The 17,322-nt window shown below is 48.9% G+C and overlaps 2 protein-coding genes across 3 annotated transcripts in view; both read right to left on the bottom strand.

The window, feature by feature from the left end:
* LOC134341616 (zinc finger protein 239-like) overlaps nt 1-17,322 on the bottom strand; it is a 618,489-nt gene that overhangs the window by 86,969 nt on the left and 514,198 nt on the right. The window lies entirely within an intron of this gene.
* Nucleotides 13,716-15,731, bottom strand: LOC134341538 (probable G-protein coupled receptor 139). The gene is made up of 2 exons (XM_063039405.1): nt 15,647-15,731; nt 13,716-14,614 (listed from the first exon to the last, which is right to left on the bottom strand). Exons 1-2 carry the CDS (start codon nt 15,729-15,731, stop codon nt 13,716-13,718), a joined length of 984 nt encoding a protein of 327 aa, XP_062895475.1.

Genomic DNA, 17,322 nt, shown 5'->3' with positions numbered 1-17,322 from the left:
AGAAAGGAAGGACATAAGCCGGGAAGATGTGGAATCGATATGGGTAGAGCTGCGTAACACTAAGGGGCAGAAGACGCTGGTGGGAGTTGTGTACAGGCCACCTAACAGTAGTAGTGAGGTCGGAGATAGTATTAAACAGGAAATTAGAAATGTGTGCAATAAAGGAACAGCAGTTATAATGGGAGACTTCAATCTACGTGTACAATCTACAAATTGGTAAAGGTGCTGAGGAAGAGGATTTCTTGGAATGTATGCGGGATGGTTTTTTGAAACAACATGTTGAGGAACCAACTAGAGAGCAGGCTATTCTGGACTGGGTTTTGAGCAATGAGGAAGGGTTAATTAGCGATCTTGTCGTGAGAGGCCCTTGGGTAAGAGTGACCATAATATGGTGGAATTCTTCATTAAGATGGAGAGTGACATAGTTAATTCAGAAACAAAGGTTCTGAACTTAAAGAGGGGTAACTTTGAAGGTATGAGACGTGAATCAGCTAAGATAGACTGGCAAATGACACTTAAAGGATTGACGGTGGATATGCAATGGCAAGCATTTAAAGGTTGCATGGATGAACTACAACAATTGTTCATCCCAGTTTGGCAAAAGAATAAATCAAGGAAGGTAGTGCACCCGTGGCTGACAAGAGAAATTAGGGATAGTATCAATTCCAAAGAAGAAGCATACAAATTAGCCAGAGAAAGTGGCTCACCTGAGGACTGGGAGAAATTCAGACTTCAGCAGAGGAGGACAAAGGGCTTAATTAGGAAGGGGAAAAAAGATTATGAGAGAAAACTGGCAGGGAATATAAAAACGGACTGTAAAAGCTTTTATAGATATGTAAAAAGGAAAAGACTGGTAAAGACAAATGTAGGTCCCCTACAGACAGAAGCAGGTGAATTGATAATGGGGAGCAAGGACATGGCAGAACAATTGAATAATTACTTTGGTTCTGTCTTCACTCAGGAGGACATAAATAATCTTCCAGAAATAGTAGGGGACAGAGGGTCCAGTGAGATGGAGGAACTGAGTGAAATACATGTTAGTAGGGAAGTGGTGTTAGGTAAATTGAAGGGATTGAAGGCAGATAAATCCCCAAGGCCAGATGGTCTGCATCCTAGAGTGCTTAAGGAAGTAGCCCAAGAAATAGTGAATGCATTAGTGATGATTTTTCAAAACTCGTTAGATTCTGGACTAGTTCCCGAGGATTGGAGGGTGGCTAATGTAACTCCATTTTTTAAAAAAGGATGGATAGAGAAACCGGGGAATTATAGACCGGTTAGCCTAATGTTGGTGGTGGGGAAACTGCTGGAGTCAGTTATCAAGGATGTGATAACAGCACATTTGGAAAGCGGTGAAATGATCGGACAAAGTCAGCATGGATTTGTGAAAGGAAAATCATGTCTGACGAATGTCATAGAATTTTTTGAGGATGTAACTAGTAGAGTGGATAGGGGAGAACCAGTGGATGTGGTATATTTGGATTTTCAAAAGGCTTTTGACAAGGCCCCACACAGGAGATTAGTGTATAAACTTAAAGCACACGGTATTGGGGGTAAGGTATTGGTGTGGGTGGAGAATTGGTTAGCAGACAGGAAGCAAATAGTGCGAATAAACTGGACCTTTTCAGAATGGCAGGCGGTGACTAGTGGGATACCGCAAGGCTCAGTCCTGGGACCCCAGTTGTTTACAACATATATAAATGACTTGGATGAGGGAATTAAATGCAGCATCTCCAAGTTTGCGGATAACACGAAGCTGGGTGGCAGTGTTAGCTGTGAGGAGGATGCTAAGAGGATGCAGGGTGACTTGGATAGGTTGGGTGAGTGGTCAAATTCATGGCAGATGCAATTTAATGTGGATAAATGTGAAGTTATCCACTTTGGTGGCAAAAATAGGAAAACAGATTATTATCTGAATGGTGGCCGATTAGGAAAAGGGGAGGTGCAACGAGACCTGGGTGTTATTATACACCAGTCATTGAAAGTGGGCATGCAGGTACAGCAGGCGGTGAAAAAGGCGAATGGTATGCTGGCATTTATAGCGAGAGGATTCGAGTACAGGAGCAGGGAGGTACTACTGCAGTTGTACAAGGCCTTGGTGAGACCACACCTGGACTATTGTGTGCAGTTTTGGTCCCTTAATCTGAGGAAAGACATCCTTGCCATAGAGAGAGTACAAAGAAGGTTCACCAGATTGATTCCTGGGATGGCAGGGCTTTCATATGAAGAAAGACTGGATGAACTGGGCTTGTGCTCATTGAAATTTAGAAGATTGAGGGGGGATCTGATTGAAACGTATAAAATCCTAAAGGGATTGGACAGGCTAGATGCAGGAAGATTGTTCCCGATGTTAGGGAAGTTCAGAACGAGGGGCCACAGTTTGAGGATAGAGGGGAAGCCTTTTAGGACCGAGATTAGGAAAAACTTCTTCACACAGAGAGTGGTGAATCTGTGGAATTCTCTGCCACAGGAAACAGTTGAGGCCAGTTGATTGGCTATATTTAAGAGGGAGTTAGATATGGCCCTTGTGTCTACGGGGGTCAGGGGGTATGGAGAGAAGGCTGGGGCGGGGTTCTGAGTTGGATGATCAGCCATGATCATAATAAATGGCGGTGCAGGCTCGAAGGGCCGAATGGCCTACTCCTGCACCTATTTTCTATGTTTCTATGTTTCCCTCTCCTATGCCCCGTCCTTTCTCAGACACCCCTTCCCTCTCTTACGCCTGACCATGTCACCATCGCTTCCCACCACATTACGCCCTCTCACTCCATCATACACTGCCTCCCTTATCTTCTCCCCGTCTCCTTCACCACTTCTCTCCTCTTTGTCCCTCCCCATCTCCATCATACGTTCCACCCGTTTCTGTCATCTCCTCCCTCCCTTACGCTTCTCTTCCATCCTCATCCATCACCTCTTCCATCCACTATGCCCCTCCCAACTTCATTCACTCTATCCCTCCTCGTTTATGTCGGCCATCCACTGTACGCTCCTCTCTGTTCCGTCACACACTCATTCCGCATGCACACCTGTCCGTTACCCTCAATCGCTTATTCCCCTATGACCGTCCCCTTCACTGTCACCACCTTCCTCTCTGACGCTCCTCCCATCTCCATCATCCACAACCACTCTTGCACCCCTCTCCGTCTCCGTCATTCCGTCCCTTCCCAACGACACTGCACGTCTTCTTCAATAGCTCCCTCGCCCACTCCTCTAACTGTCGTAGTCAACATCTCCCTCACAATGACCTCTGTCTCGGACTCTCCAACACTCCTCAATACGCCTGGGTCTCAGTGACCGCCCCCCCCCCCCGCCTCCGTCATCGTACCCCTCCCCTATGCCATTCCAGTTTCCGGTTCCATTCACTCCCCTCCACCTTTTTGTCGTCTCTGCCCCTTCCTCCGTCTCCAACGTCCTTTCAGGTCTTTGCCATTCTGACTCCAATGCGATCCTTCCCTCTCCGGCATTCCCTCTCTCCTGTGCCACTGACTCCCTCTCCCTCCCACTCTCCCATAAACTCTCGGTCCCGTAAGCCCCTCTGCATCTCCGACAACTCCTCCCTCCCCTACACTCTTACAAGACTCTGCCAACCCCTTCCACACCAACGTATCTCATGGTCCCCTTCACTCAGTCCTTCCTTTACGCTATAGCCCGTCTCTCACGACCCGTCTCCGTCAACACCACCTCCCCGACTCCATTAACCTCTCCCTCTACCACGACCTCCCCGTGACCAACACAATACCGCGTACCCGACGCCCAGCCATGTCACTGTCACATCTTCCACACACTAGGCCCCTCCCTCCGCGCGTCCATCACAGTCACTCTCACTCCTCCCAATGTCCGGCACCCACTCCCTCACTCGATCCATTCAATATACCCCTCTCGGCCTCAGACACATCCTCCACCACCTCCCCTCCCCTCGTATGCACGATTGTCACATCTCCCCTACTACGTCCCTCCCCATCTCCTTAACCCTCTCCCTTGCCTACGCCCCTCCGAGTCCACGTCACCACATCTGTCATCTATATTCCTCCGTGCCTCCATCATCCACTCACTACACTACGCCCATCCGCTTCTCCCTCTTCCCCACATCAAGTGCTATCCTCCCGTGTTCCGTCATTTACCTCCCTCCAATACGTCCCTCTCGCTGCCGTCACCCACTTCCTCCCAAGTGCTACTGCCCGCATCCATCACCCACTCACTCACTATACCTATTCCAGTCTCCGTCTTCACACGACCGTGACTCCATCACACCTGCCTCCAGTACGACCCCATCCCACCTTCCCCATCACTCAATCTCTGCCTCTTGCACCTCCCATGTCCCTCAACACCTACGTTCACGACGCCACTCCCAGTCAGTGTCAAACCTCCCATCTGTTGCACTCCTTCGCGTATCCTTGTCCCAACTGCTCCCCATCTCATTCACTCCTGCCCCACCTGCCCGTATCATCAACAACCATCCGGCATACACCGTCCAACGACTACTAGATGTGCGCCGTCGGGGCAGGGGTTTCCAATACCTGATAGATTGGAAAGGGTACCGTCCAGGAGAGCGTTCCTGGGTCCCCCGCTCCTTCATTCTAGACCCTTCCCTGTCATGGTCCGGTCCGTGAAGTCCGAATTCCGGTTCATGGTCCGGTCCGTGGACTCAGGATTCCGTGACTTCCAGCTGTCCCTCATTTGGTTGAGTTAATCATAGGCACTTGTTTCCCAGCTTTGGGCTTGGAATATAAGTAGCTTTGGGGTTGAGTGTGGGCTGCTGGTTTGTCTCGTCAGTCCCCCTTGGAGCAACCTGCTAATGGAAGGCTAGTGAAACCATTCTTGATCTCTAGGCCTGATTGGAGGAACACCGTTCCATGGAGCCTTGTTTCCACTCGTTGGAGTAGTTTTTGTGCTATGGATTCGGCTGTTTCCGAAGCCAGCGGAGGTTGCTGGCTGTAACTGCGACTCGGAGCAACCCCAAAGCAGAGATGGAACTGTCTGTCGTTCTTTGGTGCTTGTCTCTTCTTGTCCTCGCCTCCGTGGAGTAAGTCAGGCCGTTCTGCTGTTTCCCTGCGGGGGGTCATGTCTTGTCTTGTCCTCGCCTCCGTGGGCCAAGTCAGGCCGTTTTGCCGTTGCCCTGCGAGGGGGGAGGGGGGCTTCCCTTGTCTTGACTTTGCCGTTCTGCCGTTACTCAACGGGTGGACCTGTCCCACCTTTGTGTGGAGAGGTTGAATCCAGGCTTGTCTTAGTATAAGTCCCGTCTCAATCTTTATGTACTATCATGTCTCATGTTGGTGTCGTGTTAAAGATGAGTCCCGGCTTTTCGAAGGACAAGTCCCACCTCTATGTTGATGTTCAGTTCCCAGTCGCTCTCTCAGCTCCAAGAACCCAAGCCTCGAAGATCCCGTAGCAAAGCTCCAAGACCCCAAGCCTCGAAGATCCCGCAGCCAAGCTCCAAGAACCCAAGCCTCGAGGATCCCGCAGTCAAGCTCCTAGAACCCAAGCCTCGAGGATCCCGCAGTCAAGTTCCTAGAACACTAGCTCAAGGATCCCAAGCCAAGATGAAGACCCAAGTCTCCAGCCTGCAGCCAAGATGAAGACCCAAGCCTCCAGCCTGCAGCCAAGATGAAGACCCAAGTATCCCGCCTGCAGCCAAGATGAAGACCCAAGTCTCCAGCCTGCAGCCAAGATGAAGACCCAAGTCTCCAGCCTGCAGCCAAGTTGAAGACCCAAGCCTCCAGCCTGCAGCCAAGATGAAGACCCAAGTCTCCCGCCTGCAGCCAAGATGAAGACCCAAGTCTCCAGCCTGCAGCCAAGATGAAGACCCAAGTCTCCAGCCTGCAGCCAAGATGAAGACCCAAGCCTCCAGCCTGCAGCCAAGATGAAGACCCAAGCCTCCAGCCTGCAGCCAAGATGAAGACCCGTCTCCAGCCTGCAGCCAAGATGAAGACCCAAGTCTCCAGCCTGCAGCCAAGATGAAGACCCAAGTCTCCAGCCTGCAGCCAAGATGAAGACCCAAGTCTCCAGCCTGCAGCCAAGATGAAGGCCCAAGTCTCCAGCCTGCAGCCAAGATGAAGGCCCAAGTCTCCAGCCTGCAGCCAAGATGAAGGCCCAAGTCTCCAGCCTGCAGCCAAGATGAAGGCCCAAGTCTCCAGCCTGCAGCCAAGATGAAGGCCCAAGTCTCCAGCCTGCAGCCAAGATGAAGGCCCAAGTCTCCAGCCTGCAGCCAAGATGAAGGCCCAAGTCTCCAGCCTGCAGCCAAGATGAAGGCCCAAGTCTCCAGCCTGCAGCCAAGATGAAGGCCCAAGTCTCCAGCCTGCAGCCAAGATGAAGGCCCAAGTCTCCAGCCTGCAGCCAAGATGAAGGCCCAAGTCTCCAGCCTGCAGCCAAAATGAAGGCCCAAGTCTCCAGCCTGCAGCCAAGATGAAGACCCAAGTCTCCAGCCTGCAGCCAAGATGAAGGCCCAAGTCTCCAGCCTGCAGCCAAGATGAAGACCCAAGTCTCCAGCCTGCAGCCAAGATGAAGACCCAAGTCTCCAGCCTGCAGCCAAGATGAAGACCCAAGTCTCCAGCCTGCAGCCAAGATGAAGACCCAAGTCTCCCGCCTGCAGCCAAGATGAAGACCCAAGTCTCCCGCCTGCAGCCAAGATGAAGACCCAAGTCTCCCGCCTGCAGCCAAGATGAAGACCCAAGTCTCCCGCCTGCAGCCAGGATGAAGACTCAAGTCTCCAGCCTGCAGCCAAGATGAAGACCCAAGTCTCCAGCCTGCAGCCAAGATGAAGGCCCAAGTCTCCAGCCTGCAGCCAAGATGAAGGCCCAAGTCTCCAGCCTGCAGCCAAGATGAAGGCCCAAGTCTCCAGCCTGCAGCCAAGACGAAGACACAAGTCTCCAGCCTGCAGCCAAGACGAAGGCCCAAGTCTCCAGCCTGCAGCCAAGATGAAGGCCCAAGTCTCCAGCCTGCAGCCAAGATGAAGGCCCAAGTCTCCAGCCAAGATGAAGGCCCAAGTCTCCAGCCTGCAGCCAAGATGAAGGCCCAAGTCTCCAGCCTGCAGCCAAGATGAAGGCCCAAGTCTCCAGCCTGCAGCCAAGATGAAGGCCCAAGTCTCCAGCCTGCAGCCAAGATGAAGGCCTAAGTCTCCAGCCTGCAGCCAAGATGAAGGCCCAAGTCTCCAGCCTGCAGCCAAGATGAAGGCCCAAGTCTCCAGCCTGCAGCCAAGACGAAGGCCCAAGTCTCCAGCCTGCAGCCAAGACGAAGGCCCAAGTCTCCAGCCTGCAGCCAAGACGAAGGCCCAAGTCTCCAGCCTGCAGCCAAGACGAAGGCCCAAGTCTCCAGCCTGCAGCCAAGACGAAGGCCCAAGTCTCCAGCCTGCAGCCAAGACGAAGGCCCAAGTCTCCAGCCTGCAGCCAAGACGAAGGCCCAAGTCTCCAGCCTGCAGCCAAGACGAAGGCCCAAGTCTCCAGCCTGCAGCCAAGACGAAGGCCCAAGTCTCCAGCCTGCAGCCAAGACGAAGGCCCAAGTCTCCAGCCTGCAGCCAAGACGAAGGCCCAAGTCTCCAGCCTGCAGCCAAGACGAAGGCCCAAGTCTCCAGCCTGCAGCCAAGACGAAGGCCCAAGTCTCCAGCCTGCAGCCAAGATGAAGGCCCAAGTCTCCAGCCTGCAGCCAAGATGAAGGCCCAAGTCTCCAGCCTGCAGCCAAGATGAAGGCCCAAGTCTCCAGCCTGCAGCCAAGATGAAGACCCAAGTCTCCAGCCTGCAGCCAAGATCAAGAAACAAGACTCTTTCCTGCAGCCAAGCTCAGGTCTCTAGACCCCAGCCACGTCCTGTCCTGAAGCCATATCATTTCCTTGCCTGGTTCTGGGGTCCGAGCCCGAGGCAAGACCCAGGTTCTTGGTCCTTGTCCGTTCTCGGGCTCGGTGTCAAGGCCTTGTGTCCTAGCCCATGGTTTCTAGTCCTGGCTCAACTTTCCCTAGCCCAAGTCTGCGTTCTTGTCCCTGCTCCCTGCCTGTATCCTGTCGCGTCGCTACCCTAGTCAAGTCCTGTTCCTTGTACTTCAGTTTTTGTGTTTTGCATTTGGGTCCGTTCACAGCACAACATTGTGGCATTCCCTCATCCAGGACTTTCATCGGGACCATCCAGACAGTCCTAGAGGATCGTCTGGAGGCTCACGTTGAATTGGGGTGGGGTAGGGGGCGTTACTGTCATGGTTCCTTCTGGCAATTCCCCACCTTTCTAGTTACCACAGGAATTGGGCCTTAATATCCTCATTTAATTTCCAATCATTCCCAGGTTCCACTAACTACACACACCTGTTTCCCATCAGAAACTGCAGGATAAAGTCCCTGTGATCACAGCAAGGAGCTGCCAGTTCTTTGGTCGACTCGTATGAGTAACCTCGTTCCATGCTTCTTAGGACTATGAGTTCTAAGTCTAGCATCGTTCGTGAATTCGCTACTAAAACCAAGACTCCTGGTAAAGACTCTCTTGAACACCAATTCCACGTTCGCTACGACCTTAACTCCTCCCGCCTCGGCCTCCGCGCCGGTGTTCGGTACTTGGGCTCGTTACCACCGCCACATCCTTGCAACAGAGCGAAATGGCCACGATGAACCCAGAGGACACGGATCCCGTACAACAGGCCCTGGCCAGCCAGTGCTACCACGACCAACTACTTCAGGAGGAAAACCTTTGGACACTATCCACGGTTGTGCAGAAGGTCAGTGAAGAAGTGGATCATGTTTCCACTTCCTTTTCTCCGCACCCTGCTAGAACCCAAGCTGCCCAAACCGCACCGCTCGGGATGGCCTCGCCCCGGGAATCAGCAACACCATCCCCTCCAGACCCGTATGTACCCGAGCCTGAACCCTATGCCGGGGACCTAGGTAGGTGCCGGACCTTCCTGTTACAATGCTCCCTAGTCTTTGAGCTGCAGCCACGTACCTACACTTCCAATAAATCAAAGATTGCGTACATCATGGGGCTGCTACGAGGGGATGCCTTGGCTTGGGCAACCGCGATATGGGATTCCTCCTACTCCTTTGTGGCTGAAACTAGGAAAGTCTTCGAACAATCCATTCGCGGTACGGACGCCGCGAAACGGTTGCTTACTCTTCGTCAAGCTTCGCAAAGTGTGGCCAGGAATTCCATTGAGTTCCGGACCTTAGCCGCAGACTCCGGGTGGAATGATGAGGCCCTACGAGGGGTGTTTCGACAGGATCTCTCGGACAGGATAAAGGATGAGCTGGCCGCGAGGGACGACACAGATTGTCTGGACTCTCTGATCTCTTTAGCCATTCAATTAGATTATCGATTTCAGGAACGTCAGAGAGAACTAGTCGCCCCTCTCCTCGGGGAAGCCCACAGTCCACCTTACCAGTCTCAGCTAGCCCTCCCTTCCCCAGCCGCTCACAGTGTGGCTCCTGCAACAGACTGACCCTTACCATACCGGGAAAGTATAAAACCTGAACAGTGTGCAAGGATTGATTTGTGCTTTTATACCGATCAAAAGAAAAAGCGAAGTCACTTTCGAGTCAAAGTAAAAACAGATCTCTACAAGGTGATCTAAGTCCATTGCAAATGTGAAATACAAGATAACTGGTGACATAAGTATACACCTACCCCCTTTAATATAACACACTAAATCATCACTGGTGCAGCCTATCGGCACATAATCAGTTAAACGGAAATCACCGTGTGCAGTCAAGGTTTTTTTTAGTTGAATGTAGTAAAAATACAACCGGATCTGGAAGGTCCAGCCGCTGGTGAGTCAGTATCCTGGGGGGGGGGGGGGAGGGGCGGGCCGGGAAGGTACACCATGAAGACAAAAGAGAACTTCATGCAACTCCGCGAGAACCTTATTGAAAAGCAACAGTCAGGAGATGGATTTAGGGTAATTTCCAAATCACTGTATATCCCTTTGAGTACAGTTAAGTAAATCATCAAGAGATGGACAGAATATGACACAGTTGTAAATCTGGCTACAGCCGGGGCTATCCTGAATATCTGAGTGAGCGTGCAAGTAAGGAACTAGTGAGGGGGACCACTAAGAGATCTTTGACAACACTGGAGGAGTTACAAGCACCAGTGGCTGAGATGGTAGCGACTGTGCATACAACAGCTGTTGCCCGAGTGTTTCACCAGTCGCATCATTGGCAAAGAGAAAACCACTTTTGAACAAAAAAACTAACATGAAATCTGAGTTAGTTCTATGGTCTGACAAAAATAAAAGTGAGTTTTTTTTTGCCCACAGACTAAAGGTTATATGTTGCCTGCATCGTGCCATGGGGATGCTTCACTGCAGTCGGCGCTGGAGAGCTGGTGAATGTAGAGGGTAAAATGATTGCAGAGTAATAGAGGGAAATCTTGCAGGAAAACCTGACAAAGTCTGCAAAACAAATGCAACTTGGGAGGAGATATGTCTTCCAGCTAGACAATGACCCCAAGCATAAAGCCAAAGCTATACAGGAATGGCTTAAAATAACAGAATTAATGTCCTACAGTGGCCAAATCTCAGTCCACACGTCAGTTCAATTGAAAATTTCTGGATGGACTTGCAAAGGGATGTTCGCTCACGAACCCCATGCAGTATGACAGAGCCTCAGTGGTTCTACAAAAGAGGAATGGGGAAAATTGCAGTGTCCATATGTGCAAAACCGTTCGAGGACTACTGTATCCACAGAGAATGGAGAATTGCTGCCAAAGGTGCATCTACTAAATACTGACTGAAATGTGGTGAATACTTAAGTAATAAAAATCTATGATTTTCTGGGCTATCTCTACTCCCTTTCTTGAATAAAGGAACAACATTTGCAGCCCTCCAACCCTCCAACCCTCCATCTCGTCCGGTCCCGGTGACTTATCCAACTGGATGCTTTCCAACTGTTCCAGCATATGCTCTTTCTTAATATCCTTAATATCTATATGCACAAGGTTTTCAGTCCGCTTTAAGTTATCCGCACAATCGCCAAGATCCTTTTCTGTAGTGAGGTGGGTTTCATCAACAGTATATTTGTTTCAAAATTCTCATGAGTAACTTTAGGTTTTCATTCAATAATTATATGATTACCTGAATTAACATTGCCCAGTTGCACCAATAGAACGATGTTCCAGGCCTTTAGACACTGGCAATATAATTTTACTCTTGAAACAATATGACTGCCAATGAATTATGTAACCAAGATTCGACCCATTTCAGGATTGAACTGTCCGTACTTGCTATGTAGATCCTCGGCCAGCTCAGTAAGTTCTCCTCAATAACTATTCAGGACTCAAGCTAAACATTCGCACAGTGATGAAGAGCCTGGAACAAAAATTAGGCCCATTAACATTTTAGTCAGAATGTAATTACAAAATAAATATAGAAACCGCATTTATGTGTTTCAGAGAAGATGTATTCAAGATATGTGCAACAACAGGTGTTTCCTGTGAGCTCAACAGAAAATAATTTTTTTAGAGACATTGCTGTAGAATGTGACAAGACGGTTTATATATACAGAGAATGAATGAATGAATATTAGGCACTATATTCAATTATTACTGTGCAAATATTCTTTCTGGACGTTCCTAGGGACAAGAAGATGCAAGACACATATTGAAATGCTATTGTTAAAGTAAGAGTGGCGATATTACCTTAAAGTCGTAGCAAGATGCCACGAAAAGAGAACACACATGTTCTTGTTCTGAAGTAGTTCTTAGTGTCAACAGTGTTAGGGGGAGGGAGAGGAGAAATTGATTACATTGGTACATTTTGGAATCAATGCAATCCCTGCTAACAGCTAGAACAGAAAGTAACTCGAGTGCAGGATCTGCCAATAAACTATTAGCTCAATCTGCATGGAGAAATGCAGCAGAATTTTTCAAATTGCGAATGTAAATTAACAGAACAATGAGATTAGCCTTAAAGATATGACTGAAGACATAAACAGCTGCTGCATTATTTGAATTTTTGTATAGCTTGTTACCTCCCAAAGCTGTACTCAGGATTGACAGGTGCGAGAAATACCAAGAGTCTGGTTAAGAATATAAGACCAATAATGTTTTGAAACTGGGGAAAATAATACCTCTCAGCTCAGTGCAGTTCATTCAGGAAGGGTGGGAACATTTGAAGACACAGCCTTGGCCATGCTGCCTGAAAAAACAAAGTCGCCGGAGAGAAATGACCGCCAGGGAGGCCTCTGTGACGTCACCAGTCAACCTGGTTTAGTGGCTGCAACTGGAAATGAATTTCCTGTCCTCACCATCAGAGCAAGAGTATTTATGAAAAGGTAACAATGAAGAATCCCCGGTATATTTTTTAATGCTCACCAGTACTCGTGAAGACTTTGGGGAGGATAAAAAACAGACGGCAAGAGGCTGGGGGGAGAGAGAGACTGGAGAGAAAGGCGAGGAGAATAAGAGGGAGAGAGACTAAGGGAGGAGGAATGGCAGACGGTGAGAGATCGAGGAGGAGGAATTGAAGAAGTGTGGGATAATGGGCTGAGAGAGACTGGGAGAGCGCGATGCTGGAGAGATCGGCTGGGAGAATGAGAATCGGGGAGAGAGACGTGAGGAAGAACCAAAATGAAACTGGAAGAGAAGAGACCGGGGAGAGAGACACGAGGAGAGCGAGATTGCGGTGATTGCTAATGGGGAAAGAGACACTGGGGAGAACGAGAGACATGGGGAGAGCGAGTAAGACTTGGGACAGCGAAACAGATTTGGGAGAGCGAGAGAGACTAGGAGGGAGATGCTGAGCAGACAGGGAGACCGGGGGAGAGAAAATGGAGTAAAACTAAGAGAAAGAGAGAGTAGGAGGGAAAGAGTCTGAGGGGAGAGCGATCCAGAGGGGAGGGTGTTTGCGGGAGAGACCCGTGGGAGGGTGCGAGAGACCGGTGTTGGGGTGCCGGAAGATTGACTGTGGGAAGAGGGGAAGATAGAGATTGTTTTAGAGACTGGCCCTATCTCCTCAGCTCACTACGTGTGTGCTGACCATGAAGACATTTTTTACAGCGTGTTTGCCTGCATGTGTGTGTCAGTCGCCTCAGTGACTAAATCCTCCGAAGGATTTAACCACCTTACTGCGCTTTGACCTAAGGTCTCCTCCTCCTTGTTATCCACACGTCTGAGAATATCGCCATACCCACTTCCTGATATAATTCGCTCTATCTGTCTCTCTCCTGCTCTCACTCGCCTGCTCTCTCTCACTTCGGTTCTTTGTTACGCTCCCTCCTGGCGCTCAATCACGGGTCAAGTGCTGACATCAGGTATAAAGGTATGTGTCTTTACGGTATCGTGCTAGATGTTGTGAAGCTATGCACCCTCCCGCTCTGGCAGCAGCTGTAGTAAATATCTGCATTCTTAAGGCACGGCGCTAGGTGTTCTAAAGCTCAGTTAAACTTCTCTAGCTGTAAGACAACTGAAGGTGCCAGAGGGAATGAGAACCTACCGTTAGGGAAGGAAGGAAACAACAGCGTGTAGTTAAAGACGGATCACGACGGGAGCAGGAGTGTATGATACAGACGAAGTTATACTCGGGGATCAGGCTGTGTTGTCAAAACCGAGAAGCGGGGGTAACAGGCTCACCTGAACTTTCAATTTGATAAGAGAGGGAGGATTTGTGCAAAGCTAAATTCTGTGGAAAAGAGTAAACAGGGGCCGACAGCATTCATCAGGACTCTGAGTTTATTTGTGTTGTTTTTGTAATTCGAGGATCTGAAGATTTCCTCATGTTTGCGTTATATCTCTGTTCATCACGTTGTTTGTTTTCTAGCTCTGTTCAGAAAAAATCAGATCCAATGGGTATTTCACCGCATTCTTTAGTTCCTCTCGGAATTTGCTCTGAGTCAGTCCGTAAATACAAGTATTGGTGCAGGAACTGAAAACCTGCAGCATCGCTGAAACCTCATCTGCGAGGTAACGGGGATCCGTAACAGAATAAACAAAACTCATTGAAATCCGTTGATAGATATTAAATACCACCTGTGTTCCCCACAACAATATGAAACTACCGGATATACTGAAGAGCAAAATGATGGATTTGCGACGGTTCTCCATCTCCCGATCCTTATCATTCTCTCCACTCTTTTGTCTCCGGAGCTCCTTACGGGATCGACTGGTTGCTAGAATTCGCCTGAGAGTCAGTATATTGAACAGCAAAATCAGAAAAAATGGGGCACAAGGGGTTAAAATGCGGTGAAACATTGCAAATGCGGCCCATGCGGGAGAGTTTTCGAAACTCGATGTAAGACCGCAATACCAGGGAACATTATCAATTGGTACCATAGGCTCGTATGTAAATCCCCACGGGACACTGCCCAAACAGGTGAGCACACTCACTGTCCCGATAACCACAGCCGCCGTTCTCTCGGTGCAATATTTTGTTTTCAGCTTCTCACAGCAAATAGCTACAAATCGATCGACGGTGAAAGCGACAGTCAGCCAGACAGAGGTCGCTGTGTTCGCGAAAACCAGCCATCCACTGAGACTGCACACAGGAGTGATGAAAAGGAATGATCGGGGAAAATAAAACGATGCAGTCCACCTCAGCAGCGGATCCGAGATAACGACCAGGAGATCGGCCACTGCCATTCCCACCAGGTAACGAGTGACACATTTGGAGAGACCGCACATTCCCCGGGACAGAATCACAATCGCCACCAAGTTCGCTGGATGAGAGAGAGGGAACAGCAAGTTGAGAAAAATAACTCCTTACATTTGCCAAATTTTTACTACCAAAAGATAGTTTTATTGTTACACCTAACTCAAACATCCGTTTAAATACAACTGCAGACAATCAAGTCCTGACGAAGGGTCTCGGCCTGAAACGTCGACTGTACCTCTTCCTAGAGATGCTGCCTGGCCTGCTGCGTTCACCAGCAAATTTGATGTGTGTTGCAGACAATCAATTCGTTTAATCTCAGCGGGCTGTGTAAACCCAATATTCGCAAATACAGGGCAGCAGCTACAAGACCAAAAGCACAGAAACCTGAACATCACATTGTTGAACACAAACAGCTGGAAGAACGCTGCCTAACCCGTTCAATTCCACAAATGTTGGCCGATTCGCTAAATTCCCGCAGTAGTTTTTTTCGATCCGGATCCCAGAATACACATTCCCGGTGTTTCCATTCTATCCCTGAAATGCAGAACACCGGGACTGGACAGGTGACAGTGGACACCAGCGACAGGAGTGATCACAATATTATAATTAACCTTCAATTCCCACCAACGGCAGCTGACACTGCGGCCTACCGGGAATTCCAAAGGCTGAAATAAAAGGATAGTAGACGAATTCTATCTGACAGATGAGAGGATAATCCATTTCAGTGAGAATGTATGAATTCTGTTACTCCCGAACCCACAGCTCGGGCAGACACTTTGAGCTGATTTCGTCAAAACGGCGCTGATTTATACAAAGTAGCGGTCTCCTGAGATATTCTTGCATCCCTGACTAACCTTCTTAGTTACAGCTACTTGAACAAACACTTTAATCAAAACCATTGTTTCTGATGTAAGTATCCGGCCGATTGAAGACAATACGCCAAAAGTCTTGGGCATTGCCTCAGCAGTGATTCATCTAGTTAAAACAATACGGGAGCTCTAATGACAAAGACTGACTTCATCACGGAGCAGCCACATTTACAGATTTCCTGGTTTAGTTGGCTAATTGTACATCTGTGAACGAAGTGCACCCACACCACCCGACCGAACCTCTGCCTCTGCGGTTTCCCATTTTGAACTGCCCTTCAGTGCTTCAACACGTTCCTGGCCAAACACAAGCATGCGCACACACATAGACCCACACATAGACCCACACATACACACACAAATACACACACAGAAACACAAATACGAACAGAGGTACAATAGACAGATCAACATCGTGTTAGCAACGGACAAATGGACACGTTGCTGATGTACATAAACACGAAAACATCTACAGACGCTGGAAATCCAAAACAACAACACAATGTTCTGGCAAATCTCTGCTGAGTTCAACCAGCATTTTGTAATTTTGCTGATGGAATATAAATGTATAAATATCTGAAACCTGTCAGAGGTCAAACGAAACTGATGTGACGAAAGAGGGTTACAAAAAGTACACATAGACTAAGATGTTAACTGTCCTGTGCCGGCACCAGTGGGATCAACAGTTGATCTGGCACCTGACTTCAGGAGAAAGAGAAATAAGGAAGACAATGGAGCAGCATTTGGAAATGTTAATGAAGAGACGAGAGAGCTTAACGGAAGGAGACACAGGTCTGAGAACTGTCCAGATCGGCTACTGTTTGAACCCTGAACTGTTTGATGTGTGATGGACAGGCGATACCTCAGCAGGGGGATAAAAAGGGACAGGTTCGCTAAGGCAAGACACACACAACACCACGATGTAACGAGACCCTGGAAGCGGTGCGCCTCCCACAAGTCGGTGGGAGTTGTTGAGGTCTGGTCGCGGGACCAGCCAGAGACACACAGGGTAGAAAGGTACGGATCGGCGGGAACCTGGTGTGTGTGTCCACGCTTCCATGGGTGCTGGGTTCACTGCGGAAGAACGATCGTATCTGAAACGGAGGGGTCACAGTCGGTGACCTCAGAAGACATTACAAGGGGCTCGCCCTAAAGCTGACTGTGAGGAATATCGAAGGTCTGTTTGGAATCCGATTTGAATATTCATCCTGTCTCTCTCTCTCTCTCTCTCTCCCACAGTGACGGTGGTTACTGCGAACTGAACTAAACTGAACTCTGTCACTTTGAAACTGGTCATTTACCCCCAGACGACGATAGAGCTTGATTGATCCTATTATCCTAGTTCGGTGTACATGTATGTTTATCATTGCTGAACTGTTGTATTTATTATCCTTTTGTTTAGGGTACTGTGTTGCTTATTTCTTTAATAAAACTTTCTTAGTTCCAGTAATCCAGACTCCAACTGAGTGATCCATTTCTGCTGGTTTGGCAACCCAGTTACTGGGTACGTAACAGTGAGAAGAATTGTTTCAAGCTGCAAATAATTGGGCAGACAGGAAACTAATTAAAAATAGTCTCTCCCACTATAAGAAACATCCTCTCCAAATCCTCTCTCTCTAGGCTGTTTAACATTCGATAGGCTTCAATGAGATCCTCCTTCAATCTTCTAAACTCAAGTGAGTACAGGCCCAGAGCCATCAAATGCTCCTCATAGATTAACACTTTTATTCCCATGAACCTCTCTAGACCCTCTCCAATGCCAGTACATCTTTGCTTAGATAAGGGACACAAATTTGCTCACAGTGCTCAAAGTGTGGTCTGACCAATGGTTATAATGCCCCTGGATTGCATATGTGCTCTTATATTCTAGCTCTCTTGAAATGAAAGTGACCACAGACTCAGCCTT

Source organism: Mobula hypostoma, unplaced genomic scaffold (genome assembly GCF_963921235.1).
Source record: "Mobula hypostoma unplaced genomic scaffold, sMobHyp1.1 scaffold_36, whole genome shotgun sequence".
Taxonomy (NCBI): domain Eukaryota; kingdom Metazoa; phylum Chordata; class Chondrichthyes; order Myliobatiformes; family Myliobatidae; genus Mobula; species Mobula hypostoma.
Note: the sequence above shows the minus strand (reverse complement) of the source record. Positions and strands in the feature narration are given on the sequence as shown.